Source organism: Microchirus variegatus (genome assembly GCF_963457635.1).
Source record: "Microchirus variegatus genome assembly, chromosome: 2".
Lineage (NCBI taxonomy): Eukaryota > Metazoa > Chordata > Actinopteri > Pleuronectiformes > Soleidae > Microchirus > Microchirus variegatus.
This window is the reverse complement of record NC_139803.1, coordinates 25,637,245-25,651,528: the sequence shown is the minus strand read 5'-3', so window position 1 is coordinate 25,651,528 and position 14,284 is coordinate 25,637,245. Positions and strand designations below refer to the sequence as shown.

Here is a 14,284-nt window from a genome sequence, read left to right as displayed (position 1 = left end):
AACTTTAGAATGTAGCAATATGAGAAAAACCCTGCAGCCCCACCAATCCAGTCAGCACTTTACCGCAAAAACCGCTTCCAAGACTTGTCTATTTCAGCTACAAGTTAAATATTTGCTTTTCGCTCTGCTAACTTTTTGACCATAACTTAACTGTGTACTGGGAGGTTTTATGGCTTGTTTGTTAGAAACCGCTTCCGAAACAAAAAATGAAGTCAACACAGTGAAGTGATTCTGTATGTGTCAAATTCTTCTGCATGTCCTACTACATTATGAGTTGCTTCAAGACTTAATGAGTGTTAAGGAAAGCATGCAGGGATATTTCACAGGTAACAAGTCATGAAAAGATTGATTGAATATGAAGAGATTTGACACTAGCTGAGCCTAGAAAAGCCCCAGTAGGAAACTTCTTCGTCATGCTCTAAGAGCCCGAGGGCACCTTCAAACAACAAACAATGTCGTTAACACAGTGATTTACCATGAGTGTTGCATTTATTGGTTGGAATTAGCTAATATTTTTAACGTGCCATGCAGGGATTGTTGTCACTGTCATTAATTTTCTGTCAGCATTCGAAATGGCAAACCAGATACTACATGGTTGGATATTGTATCACTTAGTTTTTGAAAGTGCCCTACATGGTCTGTGCATACACTTTAGTTTTTAAGTTTTACATGAGTTTTTATATATATAGATTATGATGTCGTTACTAGCAATTGGTGTGATATTATTCAGGCTTACCCTGGGCCTGTGAATAATACTCTGTACCAAGAAGGAGACTGGGTTGCCTGCCCTGCGTATAGCCTCCACTGCCTCCTCGTGACTTGCATCTCTTAGGTCTACTCCATCCACCTGATTAACAGATAAGAGGAAAAGAGGTTTTTTTTTTTATTTCTCCTTTTAAAGATGATCTCAAAACCAATACCTCATAAAAACTCCGTCAGGCTTAATATTTAGGTGCAGTGACTGAATTCCTTTACCTCTACGATCCTGTCTCCAGTCTTTAGGGTCCTGTCCTGTCCAGCAGGACTGTCTGCCAGGATGTGTTTGATAAAAATCCCTCTCATCACCTCTCCATTACTCAGGCGGCTGCCCATCCCTCGGCCTCCAACGATACTAATACCCAGTGACTTGCCTGGCTCTCTGAACAGCTCCACTCTGAAGGAGGTATGAGCATCATTTTCACTCTGTCAACTATGTCATGTCTATGTCAAAAGCATTCCAAACTATGTACTCACTTCCTTGGCTGGTTCCAGTTGCTGTTGGAGGCACTTTCCTCTCCCTCTCCATCTTCACGCTCGGGGAGGTTAGGAATATCTCTACATAGTTTATAAAGGGAAAATCCTTTTGATAAACAATGTATCAGTGTTTATGAAAACACACCACATAGAGTTAGAGAATATAATTTAAAGATAGCATCTGGAGTTTTTTGTCCACATGTGAAGCTAGTTTACGTCTGAAAGCTAGCAAATATGCAACATTTCACAATTAAAAAAGTACATTTAGCACAGATACAGTGTTTTTGGATGAGATACATGACAAGAAAACAACAACAAAGCAACGTTAAATAAAGCTTCTCATCAGTTGACTGTCGATGCATGATAAATTACAATAGCAGGAGGACATACTTTGAAACTGGAACTGGTGTTGAAGGGTCTCTGGAGAATACGTCCACTTTTGCCTGCTCTTGGCTGGACTTGTACTCTTCTAGATACTCTGCTGGAACATATGTAATGCTGAACAAACACATGCACACGCACAAAAACACACACACACACTCGTTAGAGTCAAATATTTCTTGAACAAAATTTAATTTTAGACACTCCATTACCCACCTTCGTGGCAACTATGCTACTGCCTACTCACTGAACCCACGTGGAAATTTAACGAAAATAGAGAACCAGGATCAAGTATAATCTAGCATGAATACCTGCTTTTTAAAAGCTTATCTCTATCATCTCCATTACATTTAACTCCGCTGAACTCGGCAAATCCATTCTCCACAAAAAGATTGTGAGTGAATTATATATCGACTCTTGACATCTGATTGTTTAAAATAGTTTATTAGCCTATTAATGCATGAGCATATCAAGTCTAATGTCACTCTTGTGATGGACATGCAACATGTGCCAAATTTGAAGGACATATGTTATTAATTCGTGAGTTACTAATTCATGATAAAAAATGAACGGAGACCTTGATGACAAAACGTGACAACCACTCAATGTCCCATTTCCAAACAATTCAGAATGAAGCAGATTCTGAAGGGCGCATTAATGTGTCTGAGCAAAGCAGACAGATATTCAACAGATGGGTTGATTTGGTTTTTCAAACATGACAGTATGTGGACAGAGAGGAAAATGAATCCTGGTGATATAATGAAATAGATGAGTCACTTCATTAAGAACATTACAACATGCAGTGAGAGACTTGGCACAGCTTAAATACCAATGGTTTATGGAAAACAGTGAGTTGAAAATGGTGTGTTAGAAATGGCATTAGTGATATTAGTCACACAAACAAAAGAAAACAAGTTCTACAGTAAATGACATACAATAATAATGTGGAGCAGTCGGTCAAGATTTATCCAGATATTATTTTGTTAATTTTTGCCACAAGGTAAAATGTGGTGGTGGTTCATATTGGATTTCAGTATTAATCAGTGTATCCATAATCTATAAAATTGTATCTTCATCAACTGAATTTCAAATAAATATGTGTTCCATTGTTTTTACACTCTGCACAGAGCTGACATCATCATTCATTGTCTGGATAAAACTCTTTAACAGACTGCAGTGGAGCCCAGAAGCAGATGGATAGAATGAGAGGAAGGAAACCAAGATGGCAGCTTGTTGGAGAAACACCACCAGGGTGGAAGTTAGTCATACTCACACATAAAATGGGCACTGATCATCTTCGGGTGAACAAGCAGATCTAGAATGTGAAGAGTTGGCTTTTATGCACTGAAGCTAACATATTGCAAAGTTGAGGTGAGCAAGCAGAACTTGGAAAATAATCATAGGATTGGTAACTGCTTTGATTTTGAAGTTAATTTAGTAATAGAATAATTCCCATCTTATGGTCTGCATTTACATTTTTAAAAAAATTTTCTAAGGTTTTGTTAAGATGAAACTTAAACATACCTCTTTCTATCATCCAGTGTATTAAAAAATGAAAGCCAACAGAGACCTAAAGTGTATAAATATGTACCAAACAATACAAACATCAACATGTACTGTTTGTAGTATCTGTAAACAAGCAACCCTGCTGTAACTGGGGTAATGGTGAGGCCGTCAAATAGATGCCAAACACTGAACAGCTCTGAACAGCTCTGCTGCATTATGTGGTTAAACGACAGAGGGAAATCAAAATGCATTTTTTTTTCGACAATCACAAGACCTTGGTATTGAAGCCATAAAAATACACACATGTCCCAAATGCCATATCCTTAGTCTCTGATATCTAATTGCAAGTGCAAACCTGAACATCAAAACAGGCCCTGGTTTTGTTTCTGAAAAGAGAGGTTACCTCCTGCAATTTATTCATGTGTATCAATAACAGTAAACTAAAATTATATTAGTCCAAAAAACAAAAAAGAGAAGGGCCATTTATTAATAATGTAATATTATATAACATTGGTTCAAGCATAACTGATTTACTAACAGTCTCTTACCCCAGATCTGGTCCAATGAGAGAGTGTCTTCGCAGCATGGCACGAGCCTGGACGTTGGTCAGGTTGGAAGTGGGTTCTCCATTAATTGCCAGAATCAGGTCACCAACACCAAGACGCCCATCACGGCTAATTGACCCACCATGAATGATACTGCGGATCAGCATCCCCAAGCCTTCTTTCATGGCGCTCACTGTCATGCCTTCAAGGTAGATCACAAATATTTGTTATACACCAATAACAGATTCTGTGATTCACACAGAATCACACCGTGTCACCATCTTTAGAGACTCTTTCATTTATGAATGAAAAGGAGAATTCAGCAGTCGTTTCAGTTCTGACACAAGGGTCACAGCAAATAATGCTGTAAACTTTCACGGTATTCAAATTAGGTTTTCATATCACTCTCCACAGACTTACTTCAGAGTGTGCCAAAATATATCGTGAGACCTGTCTGTATGAAACTGCAAATAAAACCAATTTTCAATATACAGTTGGGAGACGAAGTGATTGAAGACTGACACATAGTTTTTAACTCCCTTATGCAAAAGCACAGTAGGTGGGTGTTACTTTACAAAAATCATAACAGCAGTATCTTCTGTTAAAGAGCAGATTTGGATTTCAATTGGTAATAAATTAATTAATTAAAAAAGGGGTAAACCCAAACAATATACAGTATATAAACTGTTTTATTTGACCACCAAACCTTCAAATAGCACTCAAAAGCAAAAAGAGATGCTGCTTCAATAAGCACTGAGGCTTTAAAAACACTGCCTTCATAACACCTTTTTGTACTGGAAGCTGAAACTTAGTATTCTTCAAAATAGTTGCCGCCCCATGGGAAGGTTTTGAAATGCAAATGACCCATATAGATATAAAATGACCTGTTCAGGCAGGAAAACAGCCAAAAATCTTTTCTATCATTTTGCATTTCACATCTGTCATTTAAAAGGTAGGCTGAATACGCCTCTCAGTCCCCCAGCCTCATTGACACTTCTTTGAAGGATGAGAAGATGATTAAAGGGAACAAATAAAAGAATGTCAAGAAATTAACACAAACCGAGGCTGGAATTGCCCTTGACAACTGTGATAGTCCTTTCGAAATTGCTCCCTGAAGTCAGTACTTCCTTGTCACCGTCTTCTGCTGATTGTTTCACACCGGCCTCTTCGCCCTTGAGGATGATATTTATCACAATTATTCATGAAAGTTAATGAAAGCATTGGTGTGTAGTCTAAACAAACAAGGTGCTTAAAACTTTTTTTAATATGTATAATATAAATGACAAAAGCCTCACTTTTGAGTAACATCATCATTCTACAGAAAACACAGCGCTCCTTCTCCCAAAAATGTTTCAGTCATTATATGGATTATTTTACCTTCATCAGAATCTCTATGTCTCCAATATCGGGTGGTTCATTTTGGTAGTGGCTGGACTTCATAGTTTCCTCCTGTGCATTAGATCTGGTCCCTATTTCAGCAAACGGGCTGTATAAGTTTAAACCCTCCTCTGGTTCTTCTGTGGTTGTGAGATGAGTCAGGTACTGATCTGAACTGCCAAGTATGGCATTGTAAGTGGGGCTGTGACCTCTCAAACTTGGTGGAGAGAGAGAGGCTGGTTTCTCTGGTGAGAAGACGAGGCTGGACGATGCTGTAAAACAGGGATGCTCATCCAACAAATCCAGGCGAGCTGTCAGCTGAGGTAAAACAAAGCATAGATGGACTCAATAAGCAGACAGAAAAAGGAGAGTAAAGATTCATTTTGATAAGGTTATATATTTGGGACACAATTTAAAATATCTTTAGGTATTAATGCAAAGGTATGACCAAGGTCAAGTATGAATCGGGTCTATAAAATACTTCGAAAGATAAAAAAGACATGACAGACAACTGTAAACTGTCTTTCTACATATCATATAATTTCCAATATGACTGATATGTCTACAGAAAAGCTTTATATTGCCATTCTATAAACATGGCATTATATTTTTTATGTATTTTGCTCCTTGTTTATTTTCCTTGTCATTTAATATCTATTTGGGGAGTTGCTGTTTTTGGGCCACCAAGAGCAACAAAAGTAGCCCCAGCTACAACCCTCATATAACAACAAAGTCTGTAAGGTTGTTGCTGCTTACAGAAATACAGAAACAAAACATTTATCATGACATTTTGGCTCTTGATGGCAGACAAACAAAAGAATAATGACTACATGCTTTACAGCTCATTTGGTCAAAGGGCAGTTACTGGTGCACTCAGAATTTATGAAACAAGGGAATAATAATAATACTTCTCTGTTTTCTTTCATTCTAGTGTGGTATACATAAAAAAAACACGTTTGCTTACTTTAGGTGTGGAAGAGTGCAAGTAATCCAGGTCTGTGCTACAGCTGCTGCCATGAAGAGCAATCATGGATGCCTGGAAGGTGTTGTCTTCAATCCCAGAGAAAGTATGATCTAACACCTTGTCATCACATAAATCTGTTTCACTGGTGTCAATCTGTAATATTGAATGATAAAATATCAGGAAAGACAAATTGCCTTTGCCAATGACAAAATTGTGAACCAGTCAATAAATGAACATACGATAAACATCGTAATACAAATGTCCGCCTGATGTCTTGATGGTCAACTGTTGGATAATTACAATCAAACTGACCACTCTTGGTTAAGAAGTAGGCAGATGCAAATTTAAAATGGAAACCACAATTTGTTTTTGTCCTTTTCAGGATATATTGATTGATTGATATTTCAGTTTTTTGCCAAAGCTAACTAACCAATGCAGGCTCTGCTCGGTAAACGATGCCCTCAGTCAGATCTTCTTCCTCTCCTTCTTCAACCAAAATACTGTTGAAGTCAAATGAATGGATGGTGGATGATGATGTTATTTCCTGCTCACAATATGAGTGTGGCGAGTTGGAATATCCACATATTCCCTAGGAAAGTGGAGAAATTCTTTCAGTGTCTCCAGCTTTATTTGATCTTTTTGTTTAGTTTGTTTTTAAATGACCAAATCAAGAACAACTAAATTAATATGGAATGGAAAACAGATGTTAGAAATAAGTGAGGATGTGAAAATACTTCAATTTTGTGTTAAATGACAAACTTGCGGTATACTTCGATTCCACATTCCCAGTTTAGTTGAGTAAAATGTATACTGGCTGATAGATACTGTATTGGAAAAGCAAGAAGGCATGTTGGAGGATTACACTTGTCAGGCTCAATTCTGAGAGGCCACACAGCAAAATACCCTTCTGAAGTGCATTGCTTGTCCTGCAGGAGAGCTGGATAACTCCACAGAGGTTTCATACAGCTCTGTAATCCAGCTAACCTTGGCAGCCCAGAGGTCTCATTGTGTAATACAGTGGCAGCTCTAAACCTAAAAGATTGCAAGCACTTTTGTTGAGAGAGAGAGAGAAACATCCTGAACAAAGCGTTACGAGTGCTGGGAGCAATGAACAAGCCACTGGACTGACTTAATATTTTGACAGGTGCCCCAGTGTGTTCAAATGTACCAGGAGGGTTCATGCTCTTGGAAAATCCAATCACATAGTAATATGAAATGAAGAGCAAAGAGCATTTTCGCCTGGTCACCTCCTCTGAAAGAACAGTGGGTGGAATGCTTAACCATGCAGCCTACCGCCACACTTTTTCCTGCATGAAAAATTCAAGACTGTGTAAGCTGAACCCTTGTGACTGGTTACTGCGTTGCAAGATTCAATATAAAGAGTTAGACGGCCTGACTCATATACTTGCATACATACCGTGATAAATCCGAGGCATGCTGAACATAATTGTAGAGTAAAAATACAAAGGCATTTATGCCACTCTTGGTGAACCTGAACAAATGTGTCTATAGTATACTTTTTCTTTACCCCGACACACATTCTACCTTAAACATGCAGACAGGTTTAAAGCACAGAAAAAATAAAGAACACTTACGCTTACAGGCAGTGGTTTGGCAACTCCTATCTGGACCTTGCCGAGCTGAGCCCCCTTCAGGGCCTGGACGGCATCCTCCAGACTGGCGTTCTCCAGGTTGGTGGAGTTGACATATATAAGTCTGTCCCCTGGTAATAATCTGCCATCTTGCTCAGCCACACCGTTAGGAACCAGAGAACGAATCACGATCACGGTCTTGGCAGGATCCAGTGGGTCCTGTGTCCAAGTCAGTCCAGTAAAGTTCAGTTAGAAGAGTTTAACAAGTTAATATAATATGATCAAAGGAAATACATGTTAGTTAGCTTTGTAGAGATCAGACTTTTTCTGCAAAAAGGATAAAAACTACTCCAAAACATTATTAGGAATAACAATTACTGAAATGATGATATTAACAATACATAGTGTGTTGAAACAAATAAGGAAAAGGTAAAACACTAAATTCCCCCTAAGAATTCCCACCTGGTAGTCCAAAATACTGAATCCTAGTCCCCCTTCTCCTTTCTCAAGCTCGATATTCTGGATCTCCAGCTCCCACATTGCCAAAGGAGATCCAATTGCATCCTCTGTCACATTATCCTGTACCGTTGCTTCTGTGTTCACCTCTGGGTCTTCAACAACCAGTATACTGCTCAGGTCTTGTTGTTTCTGCAATAGAAAAAAAAGGTGAGGAAGTCATCCTCTAACAGCATGGATTTCACCCCAAATGATAGGCTGCTACCCTCAAGTTGTGTTTTTGGCTCAGCTTTCTGGCAATAGATGCAGGGGAAATATCTTTGGGATGGTGAGGCCTCAATGCATTATCCCAGATAAAGCTGGAGAGATGAAAACCTGTTGCCCAAAGGTGAGCTGGTTTTGATATTTTATATATCGAGCAAACGTTGTTGGCTACTGCTGGTGAGGTATTCCTGGAATGGGTTTTAATAAACATTCAGCCTTCTCTGTCCATTGCTAAGTCTTAATCCATTGTGGATGACACCAGAGCGATTGACAGCACAGGCTAAGCTGGTAATCGCTGTTGGGCTGTGAAGGAGGAGAATAACTGCAGGAGTATTGCTGTCCAACCATATTCCCTTTGTTTTATTTCTTTTATGAGGAAATATATTTCACCATGCATTACTGCAAGTAAGATGAAGGGACTTTCTGACTCTACTTAGATTCATCATTAGCTGCAGTGATCTGTAAGTAATATCACCTGGGTTATTTTAAAAAGCACACATTTACAAAAGAAAATTTAAAATCACTTTTGCATGATTTATCTTCAAAAATCAAGATCATTGTGAGGATGGGTATAAATAAAATATATATTACACATGCATATAGCTTTGTAATGCAAACATAGTACCTTTAATTTGGGTCTGGACAAAGCCTCTGGTTTCATTTGGACATCATCTATGTCAGTCTGCAGGTGAGGGGTGGGTCTACAGCAGGTGACGTACACACAGAGGGGAAGCTCCTTCAAAATTCTAACAACCTCCTTGTGGGTCTCACCGATGAGTGATATGCCATTGACCTGTGACAAAAAGTGTTAATCTTAAACTCAGTATTGATAAACTACTCAATAGTTGTGACATTTCTTTCTGTAACCACCACACCGTATTATCGCAATACTACCCCATTAAGCAAAGTAGTTTACGAAATGCAATTATAAATTGAAACCCCTGCAAATGGTGATTGCAAACATAATATAAACAGCTCCACGCTGTTGGTCCTTAAGTGTTTTATTTCATTTATGTGACCACATACCTCAAGTAGTTCATCTCCATTGAACAGCTTGCCGCAGTGACCAACAGGTCCCTCAGGTAGAATAGAGCGGATGTAATGATGCCCACTGTTGGCTTCTAGATTGATCCCCAGGCCACTGTTTGCACTAAACTTCTCCACGTGTGCCACCTGACACATAAACAACAAATCACATCCATAAATACTGTATATTAATGACTCAGTCCCCTAGTCTGACGACTAAGGTCACGTTTGCATTTCTGGTACCTATTTACTATTATGAAGTCATTGCCTTGGAGCAAAACACTTTGCTCAGTATAATTTGATACACGAGAGAGAGGAATTTACTTAGAGAATTTGACTTACTATAACTTCATTACTCGGTCCCAGAATCTCCTGCCATTTTGTCATTAGTTCTTCTTCTTCAAAGAGTGTTAACTTCATCACTTGGAAAACACAACACAAAAATAGTATTAAAAAAATAACATTATATTAACATAATGAAACACACATAAAGGCAAATATATGATTTGTTCATGGCCAGTAATACAGGATACATTAATTACTAAGTACTTTGTATGTGTTTGAGACAAGCCCCACATTAAAGAAGGCTTTTATCTGCATCTATTAATTTTTGCTGCACTGTCTACAGTAACCATCTCAGTATTTTTCTTTTCCTACCATGTTTGTCTTCTGGCAGCTGATCCATGGCTGGCTTGACATCGTATCCTTCACTCTTTGTCTGAAGCTGCTTTTTATCGGTGGTGACTGGAAACACATGATGAAAAGTGTTGCAGAGAGAAGTAGCCAGCGGCACTGACAACTGACACATGCACACACAGCCACTGGAAAAAGTCATCTGCTCACCATTTAATTCCATATATGCCTCCAAATTCACACTCAATACCTGCTGAATTTATAAATGCCAGCCAGTCTATTCATCTACTATTAACTTCCAGAAAAGTACTGTCATTGCTGCTCATCTCTCTCTGGCAATAAACGGGCCACTGAGAGAACATAATCAACAGGGCTCAGATCAAATTACTCCAACAAGCTGTAAATTCAGAAATCTTACTTAATGGCATGATTGTGGGTTGATGGGCTGAGACCAGATTATTATGGGTGAGACTTTTTTTTATCAACGGTGCGCTGTGGAATGCACACTGAGAACTTCGAGAGTGCTCTAGTCACAAATCCATTTGGAAGAAGCAGCAGCTAAATGTTTGACCCGTTGCCATGCCCTGTGTGTGTAATGAGCAGTGATGTCTCTCTCTCTCTCAGCGCACACCGGTCAGGCTAGTATATATTTATCTCAGCCTACGAGTTACCATAAAGCTTAGATAATATCTGAATCCTCAGGAAGCAGACCATTAAATTAGCAATAGATAGAGTGACAAATATCGCTCCCCTAAAAGTCAATGAGCGATGGACTCAGACATTCACCAATACCCAATATATTCATCGCCCAACCCAAGACCATGAGATTATGTTTTGGAGGGAATTCAGTTACGGGTTGGATAGGAAGCTTTGGGGGACCAGATTCTAAATGACATAATGTAAAGCTTGTTCTGTCAGTGCAATGAAATACTAAAAGAAAATAGTGGCTTAATTTCCATGCGTAAGAATATATTTTCATTTGTCAGTGATAATTAATTATTACATTTACATCAATAATAACTCACAGTTTCAAATATTTCTTTGGAATACTAACAAATCTATTCGAAGCAGAATAAAAAAACACCTGCTACAGGTTCTTCGAAGGGACATTTTTCTCATTACCTTATACATATATAATAATGTTGACATCAGTGTGGACTGTATTTCAGTTTAACTCAAGTCAATGTTGTGTGGAGAGAGTTCTGTTCCTGTGCTTGCATGATGGATACTCCTGTCTTTGTTTGTCATCATTTCCTGACAGGATGATGACAAACAAAGGGTGTTTGTTCTATCCTTTTTGGATTTCTCTCAAATTCTCCTTTCTACCTTGAGTAGCCTCTTCAGCCAACTTCCTCTCCAGCTCAAGCTCCCTAATGACGATGCTGGTGGAAATGGGCAGAATGGTAATACTGGGATCAACAGCAGGGGGAATCTCATCCGGCCTGAACCCCCTCCGGATCAGCTTCAGGTGGACTGTCTGGCCAGTGTGTCTGAGCACCTCCACAGCCTGTTGATTGGTGTATCCCTGTATGTTTATACCATCAACCTGCAGGGGGAGATTATTTGTGAGGCAAGGGATTAAATCAATGCACAAGAGTGTTGTTTGAAATTGAAATAAGATTGATGCAAGCAATTACAAACACCAGCAGGCATCAACAGAATGCTGCATATTCTCATACCTTTTAGTGATTCACAATATTTAGGTCACTATGGACAGGTAACAACCACATACGTCTAACTTTATGGTAAATGTCCTGCAGGAATTACATTAAAACTTGATGTCTCATTATGCTAATTGGATACATTATGTTAATTGTATATTCAGTCACAAAAAAGCTTTGATTGTGAATTATTCAAAGTTATGTATCTCATAATTTCCCCTGTTGACTGAATGAGTAAATATGATCACTGTAATTGATTATACACAACATTTACTCATATATTACCTCATGCCACCAAAGACAGAGTAAAAGGTACAAAGAGCATTAAGGGGAGTACTCACAGCTATTATCTGGTCTCCTACATGAATGCGACCATCTTGATCTACGGCGCTGTCTTTTGTTACACTCTTAACAAAAATTCCAGACGGCTCTGTGCAGTCAGAACCAGACAAAAACATTACAGGGATGAAGAAAGGAGCAATGAATCATGACATTGAATGAAACCCAATGAGAAAAGTGAACAGATGTTCCAGCTTGATGGCAGAATCAGTGCAACAGAGCAAGCTTCATAATGAATGATGTGATGAACCTGGCACACTCGTAAGTGGATGAATATAACGGGTCATAGTGAAATGCTACCGTGCCAGTATATACTCATTGACTATACTTGTATAAAGCTTCATTTCTTTTTTTCTGAAGGCCTGTGGAAATTGGCAATAAAAGACTTACCCACTTTAAAAATAAGTAATCATAAGTTAGTAGTAACAGAATTTACAGTAAATAATTGCAATACCCATAAGCATTATTTGGAATTGTGGTTCTGTTGTTTTGATTAATAATTTTATTAAATTCTAAGCCCTGGTTTGGACTCCAAATGAACAAGGCTAACTTTTCACTACATAGTTTTTACCAGCACATTTATGCTGTATATAATGCAGGTTAAATGCGGCTTTAACCTGGATTGATGAGCCAAGTCGAAATACCAAAATAATATACTTAAAAAACGCCACAACGGGCCACTAAGTCATAAAACTGAGGTTGTAACCATGTTTAAACTCTTTTCACATTACACATTTGATCTAGTGTGATTTAATGGGGCTTTTAATGTGAAGCATGGGTGTAATTAAAACATCAAAATTACATTTAAATCACCATCAACTGTAATAAGGTGATCTGCATTTTGTCACCTGAATTTTTATCTCCAACATAGCCAGCAATAGTGATCCCCAGTCCCTGTGTGTTCTTTGCAAGGCTGACATCAAATGCTTCAGTCTCATCTTCCTCATAGCCCTGTGAAAAGATTAATGGGAATGACACATCAGAATCAGCTGGACATATAAAAGTAAAGTGTGATTTATTTGGCACCAATGGAAATGCACTCAAGTCATCCGTCTACACTGTGTGGTCACCAAAATACATTTCAACTCATTAACAAGTGCTTTGAGCTTGTCGACCATAAAAAACATTGCTAACGTGCCATCAAAAAAGATATGTTGTGTCATTCAAATAGTGCGTCAATGAGATTTATTCATGTTTCAATGACGCAAAGAGTTGGCAGTGTCATAAAATTGCTGTCTAAGTGCTGTTTCTGAGAAAGCACAGCAGCGTCTACACTAATGTGCACTTATGGTCATTCGTTATAACTATTAAAATTATTTTATGCAAAATTCTCTTATTTCATTTATCCAGGACTATCAAGATGTAAGAGGGAGTACAAACTGGAGATCAACAACCTCAACTCCAGGTCAGAAAGTGTATACCTCTGAATATGCATCATATATCAATCATCTTGATGCTTTGTTATCAAGACACTGCTCTTTATAGGGATACTTCATCAGGAAATCAACTTGAAGATGAAAAAAAAATATTAAAATGTATTAAAGGGGTTTGCATCAGACACTTGTTTGGTTTACAATACTATAACAACCACTCTCACCTGTTGTTCAGTGACAGTGGGGAGCACCACCGGCATGACAGCAGAGGGAGTCTCGTCTACAGGACCTCTGGTAACCACCAGCTTCACTCTATTGCCACACTGCCTAAGGACCTGGGCCACCTGCTCACTGCCCATGCCACACAGGTCAGTGTCACCAATTCTCAAGATGTGGTCCCCACTGCGCAGGCGGCCATCCTGAAGTAAAAAAAAAGAAGTATGTTTTTAAGCATAGACTTTGTGGGTAATAATGGTTAAAGACTGAGTGATGGCTTATTTTGTGCTTCCTCACAATTACCTTCTTCTCACTCAAAAACAAAACAAATTATTAAAAATCTCAAAAACAAATTAAGCAGAGATGCATTCATGCGATCACCTGATCGGCTATGCCTCCAGGAAGGATGGTTTTGACAATAACCCCAGTGGTCTTGCCTCCGACAATACCAAATCCAAGGCCTGTGCCATCGTTGACCAGTTCAATTGTCTCCACGTGTTGCCACTACAAGAAGAAACATTAAGACTAATGAGAAGTGAATTGACTCAACAAAGTAGCTAAAACATCAGATGTGTTTCTATGTGCAGATATCTAATGTGAGTTAAGGACACCATTTGAATGACACCATCCTGACTGTGACAAACTGTGTGGTGGCATGTGTATTCTTGGCCATGTGCAAACTCTTCTGCAAGACTGTATGTCTCTATGTAAAGGTCTT

General features: G+C 38.7%; 1 protein-coding gene across 2 annotated transcripts in view; it reads right to left on the bottom strand.

Moving 5' to 3' along the window:
* mpdz (multiple PDZ domain crumbs cell polarity complex component) overlaps window positions 1-14,284 on the bottom strand; it is a 37,863-nt gene that overhangs the window by 16,617 nt on the left and 6,962 nt on the right. For both annotated transcript variants that reach the window (XM_083909131.1, XM_083909132.1), the window contains exons 7-26: window positions 13,948-14,070; window positions 13,575-13,769; window positions 12,826-12,928; window positions 11,980-12,068; window positions 11,304-11,523; window positions 10,002-10,088; window positions 9,687-9,766; window positions 9,345-9,491; window positions 8,944-9,111; window positions 8,061-8,246; window positions 7,608-7,817; window positions 6,007-6,159; window positions 5,043-5,360; window positions 4,726-4,837; window positions 3,669-3,867; window positions 2,888-2,929; window positions 1,624-1,731; window positions 1,234-1,314; window positions 976-1,153; window positions 737-847 (exon numbers count right to left, since the gene is read on the bottom strand). In XM_083909131.1, coding sequence (XP_083765257.1) covers window positions 737-847; window positions 976-1,153; window positions 1,234-1,314; window positions 1,624-1,731; window positions 2,888-2,929; window positions 3,669-3,867; window positions 4,726-4,837; window positions 5,043-5,360; window positions 6,007-6,159; window positions 7,608-7,817; window positions 8,061-8,246; window positions 8,944-9,111; window positions 9,345-9,491; window positions 9,687-9,766; window positions 10,002-10,088; window positions 11,304-11,523; window positions 11,980-12,068; window positions 12,826-12,928; window positions 13,575-13,769; window positions 13,948-14,070 — 2,910 coding nt within the window. The remainder of the gene's footprint in view (window positions 1-736; window positions 848-975; window positions 1,154-1,233; window positions 1,315-1,623; window positions 1,732-2,887; window positions 2,930-3,668; window positions 3,868-4,725; window positions 4,838-5,042; window positions 5,361-6,006; window positions 6,160-7,607; window positions 7,818-8,060; window positions 8,247-8,943; window positions 9,112-9,344; window positions 9,492-9,686; window positions 9,767-10,001; window positions 10,089-11,303; window positions 11,524-11,979; window positions 12,069-12,825; window positions 12,929-13,574; window positions 13,770-13,947; window positions 14,071-14,284) is intronic.